Genomic DNA, 7,796 nt, shown 5'->3' with positions numbered 1-7,796 from the left:
AAAGTTTGTAATTCTCTTACACACTACAGTGGCTGAAAATGCACATAGACTCAGCCCTTCACTATAAAATTCCTGGCTAATAGTCAAATAAAAATAGCACTAATACTTTTTTAATCACGGAAATTTTCAAGCATTTTAAAGTGCCAATATAACATTCCTGTACCTATTACCTAGCTAATAAACGTTAAAATCTTGTTATACTTACTGTAAAAAATTAAAGAAATAAGGAGAAAGTTTATGCCCCTTTGTCCTCTCCAGTTTCATCTCCTTTCCCTTTTTCTCACTAAAGGCAACTACTATCCAGAATTTGATGTATTCCCTCCTAGTTCTTGTTTCTGTATTTTTAGTACATGTGTCCATGAACAATACAAATGTTACTTTATATTTTAAAAATGTATCATTTCATACTATAGCATAGTGCAATTTGCTTTTTACACTCAACATGTTTTTGCCATGTTTATATATACATATATAGATCTAGGTTATTAATTTTAACTGCCATATTGTAATTTATGGCAAACATATGCCCTGTATTTATTCATTTCTCTATTAATGAACATTTTAATGTTGCAATGCATACAATACCTAGAAGAATATCTTTAGAAAATTTAAATGAATGAGGCAGGCTTTTAATTCAAGCAGTATCCACATAAAATCTCTCAGGCAGACTATTTCTGCTTCAATTTTTTTATTTTTTATTTTTGCTGTTCATATCTACTCTGCATGCATAGAAGGAATCGATACCTGAAATTTCCTAAAGGTCTTTTACTCAGTCCCCACAAAAAAGCTCTGATGTGGTGTGTGTAAAGCGGTAGGAGTGGGAGAATGAAGTGGGTAGAGACGGACACAAAGAAATGTCAAAATACAGGACACTGAAGGTTTGGAGCCGGGGCCAGTGGCAGCAGCCAAAGTTACAAATATCGGGAAGGTCTGACAGTTTACAGTGCAGAGCATGTCCTGTGCTATCATATGCGGATGACAAAATAGCCGAATACACAAATCTTTCCACGCTTGTGCTGAAAGATGTAACCATCAAGCGCCAGGCGGTTGCCATGGGAACCCGGGGCTGTAGGGAGTCGGCCAGAATTCTTGATGCGCTTAGAATGTTTCTTCTTCCGGCCCTCTGCTCTTCGCAATTATCGTCCCTCTCCTAGGTCCCCCGCCCATTCTATAGGCTCTCATGAGTCTCTTCCCGTCTTGATTCTCTCGCTCAGCGTTCCAGGTCGCCATCTTGGACCATGCGTCAAGATGGCGCCCCCTGGTCCCAGAGGCACAGCCCAGGCACGCTAGCGAGGCTACGCACGCACGTATTCGGGCGCGAAGGGTGGGGCACTGACGCCAGACGTCGCCCCGCCCTCTGTGGTCGCTCCGCCCCCGGCCCCACTCCACCTTCCTCCCACCCCGCGAACCCGGAAGTGGAGGAGGAGGCGCGGCGGCGGCGGCGGCGGCGGCGGCGGTGGCCAAGCAGGCAGATTGTGCCTGAGCCGTTCCCGGGAGCGTGTCTGGGTTTGGGGGCGGGAGACAGGCTGAGCCGCCTGGGCGGCCTGGCCTGTACGGGGCGGGGGAGGCCATGGCCTCGGCTGAGTTGCAGGGGAAGTACCAGAAGCTGGCTCAGGAGTACTCGAAGGTACCCATCGTGGTCTGGGAGTAGGGGGTCCCCCGCCCTGCGGCCTCAGGTTGCCGTGGCAGCGACTTGTCGGGACCTAGGGGTACTGCGGGAGGGGCACGCGAGCGCGCCCCACCTTTCCCCTCAGCCGTCTCCGTCCACCATTACGGTGCCTCCACCTGCAGCTCCCAGGAGATGGGGCCGGGCGGTGTCTGCGTCCGTGAGCGTTTTTGCAGGGAGAAGCTGGAGTTTGATTCTTCCTTTTCACTGAAGTAGCGGGCTTGGGACTGGGATGTCAGAAATTCTGGCTTCTTGCCTCTAACGCTGGCTGAGAAGGGAAGGGAAAGGTGTGGACCACTCCTCACCTCGCTGCTTCCTCAATTTTCTCAGCCTAGGGATGGGGAAGATCAACCCTTCTCCCCTCCCACAGGGATGATATGAGGTTAAAGAGATTTATCTTCCCCCGAATCAATTCGAGAGGGTAAATAGAGACATTCGGGTAAACTGCTTCACTAGGGATGGGTGGTTATGAATGTATTCACTGCTTTGGCAAGAGGTTGTCAGGAATGATTTTGAAAGCTTGAGTGCTACGGCTCTATCCTTTTCTTTCTCTTGTCCCTCGGTCACCTAGAATGGGGCAGACACCCAGCAGGTGCTCAACACACATTAAGCAACATGGGGACCTGCCCCTTTCTCGTGTTTATGGCATCAGTCTTTTAAATGATATAACCCTTTCCTTGGAAAAGGATGCTGCAGTTTCTGGGTAGGGTGTTTCTAGTTTAAGAATATTTTAATGAAGTTATTAAAGCAGAATTTTACATCTTTGGAAATTGATCCAACAGTCATTAGGCTTAGTTTTCAGTGATCTTGGCATTCATGGAGTCAGTGGGAAGATGGTAATTCCTTTTTGCAATTTGGAGAAACTGAGACACATTTTATTCCTTAAGATTTCATTCGACAATTAGCAAGATGAAATATTCTTTGAAAAATAAAACTTGTGCCTAAACATACACACTTAATTCTTCACCATCAAATAGGAGTCTTTTGAGACACTACACTTATTTCAGTGATGCTACCATTAGCAAAACTTTGTTGCATTTCCATTTGAAATTGTCTTAAGAGCCTGTGGCACAATGTTAGTGATGGCAAGTGTTCATCTTTTGAAGGAGTGTTTCCTTGCTTGAAGGGCCAGAAGTTGTTTGGAACAAATCCATGTGATGAAGGGAGGTGGGTGGAGGTTGGCAATGCTCAAATTTGGCTCTACTATTTTTGGTTGAAAATGTTTCATGATCAACACCTGTGAAAAGAAGAAAAAAATAAGAAAATGTTTCTTGAGTATAAAGCAAGGAGACTGATTTTCTTCTCCAGAAAGCCAGCAAGCTCAGAAGGCCATTACAAATGGCAAGAGGGGAGTTCCAAAATGTTTTGAGTAGGGACTACATTGCTGAAATAATTGTATAGCCTCCCAAAGTAATAAAAACTGAAAAGTTTTTGGATATGTAAGCTTGTTTAGCAGACAACATGTGCCCCCTTTGAGCAGTCTGCCAGGGTCTGTTGAGTGAGGCAGGGTTCAGCTTAACAAGTCACCTTTAATGGAATATTCTAACGTAGTACATAGTTATGATATAGTATGACAAGTGTTAGTTCAGTGGGACTACCGAAGACATTGGATAAGCGTTGAGGTTATATTGGGGATTAGAGAAGAGGAAATGAAGGAGTAGTAGCTTTCCAGGCAAAGGGAACAGTCCATGTTTGCTGGTATGAAAGCTCATTAAGATTAATGAGCTTTCACATGGCAGAGAGTGGTGAAATGAGGTAGGAGAGATAATTTGGACCCTATCATGAAAGGTTGTGGATGTCAAGTAAGAAGAGTGAACTTTACCTTTTGAGTAATGGAGAGATGCCAACAGTTAAGCAGGGGAGTGACATTACTTTTAGGAAGGACACTGATAACCGTGAAGGATGGATTGAAATAGGGAAAGATTGGTGGGAAAAAAGCAGGGAGTAGACTGTTGAAATAGTTTTGGGGAGAGTAATGTAGGATTATATAAAGTTAGTGACCTCTGGGGCTATAGAGAAGGGGCTAGATTCAGGAATTATGGTTAAAAAATGCTTTTCAGCTTTCCTTTTTTTGAGTGCCTGCTGTGTGCATGGCACTAACCAAACATACAAGGCACTCATCCTTGTGTCTCATTCATTTTGGGACTTGGTGAATGTGGGAAGACTCAGAGTTGTCCCTGCAGTTCTGAGGTGAGGGAACATGACTGCCACTGACACAATGAGGGCCAGCGGGAAGAAGAGCCCGTTCAGAGTGAAGGGCTATAGGAGAGGTTAGATACAGTTGAGGAAGTTTAGGGTTGGAAGGCACACTAAATTTGTTATTCACATATTATTAGTATGAGGTAATGTTGGAAGTAATGGCTGAAACTTTCTAATGGACATGGACTGGCTAAAAGTCAGGACAAAGGCTAGCACTTTTGGAGTAAGTCCCATCACGATGCACTTTGAGAGTTAATCAGGGTAGAAATTGGGAAACACCCGTCGGGAGGATGTGCCTGGAGGAGAAAGAGATGCTAAGGAGACTGTAGGAGGCCTGCCAGACTTGGGGTCATCTCCCCTATTGGACCAGGTCATTTTTCATTCTTTTAATTGCAATGTGATGGGAATTTCAGAACACAGGAGAACAGATCCTGATCAAAAGATTTCTTGTGCTTTTTATTCCTTGTCAATTCTAGTAGCAGGCAATTTCTAGATAAGATCTATGCTCTCTCCAGTCCTATGCCTAAGAGTATTCCACCTTTTTATTACCTTCCCTGGTACAAGTTTCGTGGGCTGATACTGAAATCCAGTTGCATAATTTTTCTGCCTTATTTAGGATACAAAGGAAAAAGGTGTCCTCTTAATCTGTAGAAGGAAGCCCATCAAGAAAGCAGCAAGCATGATCCCTAAGCCAAGGACATTGGCAGAGTCTTCTCATTCTTCTTTAATGCAGATTTCAGCCTTTGTTCCAGGAAAGGTCCCATCTCATAATCTTTCCTCTTGAAAAGGAAGAAAAAAAAAAAAACAGTGGTCTGAGGAGCTCCCATTAAAGAGACTGAGAGTCCAGTTAGATAAAAGATGAACTGTGGAGGTCAAAGCAGATGAGAATTGCTGAGGCAAACAGATTGCTAAAAGAAAGTGTTATGGAAAGGTTAGTAAAAATGGAGATTAAGACCCAGTGGTTTGGGCAATTAGAGGGTCATTTGAGGTTTTTAATATTTCAGGTTCAATAGAGTTTGGGGAGGGAGAATGAATGTGTGTAGAGGCTGGTTTTCAGAGGTTTGTGAAGTTAATAACAGATGCAAGCTACCTCCTTGAGATGTGAGGGAAAGTTAATCAAGACCTCAGTTGCTACATTATAGATTAAGGATGAAAGACCATTTCTGACTTGCTGTTTCTTCCATGACCTGCTCTGCTTCTGATGCTCTGTTGTATCTCATTATGGAGAAGAGAGGCAAAAAGTGCTGAGTTCTGGCTCATTTGATTTTAGCCTGCTTTCTTTGCGGGAGCACTCTTGCCTGGCACCGTGGTGTTTGTGTAAGCAAGTTTCAAGTTCTAATTGTCTTTTCAATGTTTGTGTTACCTTGGGTCAATGATTCTCAAAGTGTGGAACCTGAAACAACATCATCTGGGAATGGGTTAGAAATGTAAATTCTTGGGTCCACCCTGCACCTATTGAATCTGAAACTAGCAGTGAGACCCAGCAATCTGTGTTGTAACAAACCTTTCCAGTGATTGGATTCATGCTAACATTTGAAAATCATTGATCAAGGAATGGTATTGGGATAGTAGCCTTGGCAGAAATAAAGATAATCTTTTTAAAGATCTTTTTTTTTTTTTTTGGGACAATGGATGCCAGCAGGAAAGCCAAACATCCATTATTTCTCTACAGTTTACTTTGCAATTGGTGCTTCCTTTGCATACAAAGGGAACTTTTTAGACTTATACTCTTAGTACACAGCTACTTGTATGGAGAAAGGGTCAGTTTTGTTCCAGCAAGTTTGCTCTCCAGATAACAGGATTTGGCAGTACCTGATTTATCACCTACTTTTATAGAGAAATAGACTTAGGAGCTGGATAGGATTAAAATTGAATATGAGCTTTTTTTTTTTTTTTGACCCTGATGTGTAGGTAGGATTCACTAGTAAAGTTGGGTTGGAAAACAGATTTGTGTTCAGTGCTATCCAATGGAAGTTTCCATGAGAATGAAAATGTTCTGTATCTGTGCTGTCCAGCAGGGTAACCGCTAGCCATGCATGGCTGTTAAGTGCTTGAAAGGTAGCTAGTGTGTGACTGAGGAACTGAATTTTAGGTTTTATTTAATTTAAATAATTTAATTAAAATAGCCACTTGTAGCTATTGAGTACTCTGTTGGACAGTGCTAGCTTAGACCCTGGGTCTGTGCATCACAGATGTAAATGTCTAAATGACTCACTTGAAGACCTTGTTAAACTGCTGATTCTGGTTTAGTAGGTCTGGGGTGGGGCCTGAGATTCTGCCTCCAGGTAAAACTATTGCAGCTGTCCAAAGACCACACTTGGGACAAGGCCCTAGAAAGACAAGGGGCAGCCTCCTCTTCCTGTTTAGTTTAACTGATTTACTCACCCATTCACCTAGGGGCAGCTAAACTGCAAGGGTTGGGGTTTTGTCGTAGTGAGTTTCCCTGCATGGGAGCAGGAGCAGGAGAAAGGATGCCATTTGAGGCAGATGTGAGTTTTTTCCTGCCTCAGTGACAAAGTAACCCTAGCTACTGCTGCATAATATGTAGCCTGCACATACTTTATCCCTGTCCTGGGATAGCAACAAGTAAGTAGGCAGAAAGAAAGACTAAGTAGGATTCACAGTAATTTGGAATACTTAAAATGTTAGAACTGGAAGGAGTTTTAGGGGTCATCCAGGCCAGATACTGCAGCTGGGGTCTGCACATGACTTCAGTATTCTGAAGCTTTGAATCAGGGTTTTGGTGTGGCATAGGGTTGTCTTGCACACGTCACTTTGTATTGAAGAAAAGACTGTATGTTTAAAAGTTTATTTTATAGGGTTGTAAAATATGTATAAATGTCAAAAAAAGTCCACTGCATGAAGACAGCCATGTAAAAGTGGTTCTAACACAAGATTGTTGAGGATTAGCTGAGAAAATGCATATGAGTGATTCATCTCACTTTCCCCACAAACTCTTCCAACAGTTTGTGATTGAAGGTAATAAATCCCCAATCTTGGGCCATTTAGCCTATCACATATTGTGAGAGTGGCATGAGAGAAGTCATAGTGAGCTTACCACCACTCTGTGTCCTAGGAGAAACAGCTGTGTGATAGGCCTCACTGAAGTTGGGCTATTCCAGAACCAGAGTTATAGAGAGCAGGTCTGGGCACTGGTCATTAGAGAGTTAGGCTCAAGGCTTTTGAGGATTCTTGGTGTCCAATAGGATCATGAGGTTCAAATTATTTGGAGAGTCTTAAAAGAGAACTGTTAAAGTAATGGCAATCTCTTATATAATGTATTACATTTAAACACCTTTGTATGTATAATTTATTAATTTGATTTGATTAATTTGATTAATCAAATTAACTGATCTGATTAATTAACTAAAAATTTATTGAGTTCCTTCTCTATCCATAGCATTGATCTTTCATTGCAGGCAGGAAATACAAGGAAGTATACTGTAGTCTTTACCATGGAAAACAGTTTAAGGTGGCAGGTGGGAAATGAATACAGAAATTTATTTATTAATTGATTGATTTGCTCTGTCTCCTAGGCTGGAGTGCCGTGGTGTGATCTTGGCTCACTGCAACCTCCGTCCGTCTCCTGGGTTCAAGCAATTCTCCTGTCTCAGCCTCCTGAGTAGCTGGGATTACATGCGCCTGCCACCATGCCCGGCTAATTTTTGTATTTTCAGTAGAGATGGGGTTTTGCCATGTTGGCTAGGCTGGTTTTGAACTCCTGACCTCAGGTGATCTGCCGCCTCAGCCTCCTAAAGTGCTGTGATTACAGGCATGAGCCACTGCTCCCAGCCTATACAGAAATACATATATTAGTAAAATGTAAAATTTACTGTTTTTAGAAGCAAAATTAAAACTGAATAGTTTAATAAGAGATGTTTTGTTGTTAGTAAGTGCCAAAGGAACTGAAGCACAGGCTCTCTATGGGCCA

General features: G+C 42.7%; 1 protein-coding gene across 3 annotated transcripts in view; it reads left to right on the top strand.

The window, feature by feature from the left end:
• The first annotated feature begins 1,495 nt into the window (after positions 1-1,495).
• PPP1R21 (protein phosphatase 1 regulatory subunit 21) overlaps positions 1,496-7,796 on the top strand; it is a 74,335-nt gene continuing 68,034 nt past the window's right edge. For all 3 annotated transcript variants that reach the window (XM_003822686.4, XM_003822685.4, XM_063594611.1), the window contains exon 1: positions 1,496-1,627. In XM_003822686.4, the coding sequence (XP_003822734.3) occupies positions 1,571-1,627 (57 nt within the window). In that variant the 5' untranslated portion in view covers positions 1,496-1,570. The remainder of the gene's footprint in view (positions 1,628-7,796) is intronic.

Source organism: Pan paniscus, chromosome 12 (assembly GCF_029289425.2).
Source record: "Pan paniscus chromosome 12, NHGRI_mPanPan1-v2.0_pri, whole genome shotgun sequence".
NCBI lineage: Eukaryota > Metazoa > Chordata > Mammalia > Primates > Hominidae > Pan > Pan paniscus.
Note: the sequence above shows the minus strand (reverse complement) of the source record. Positions and strands in the feature narration are given on the sequence as shown.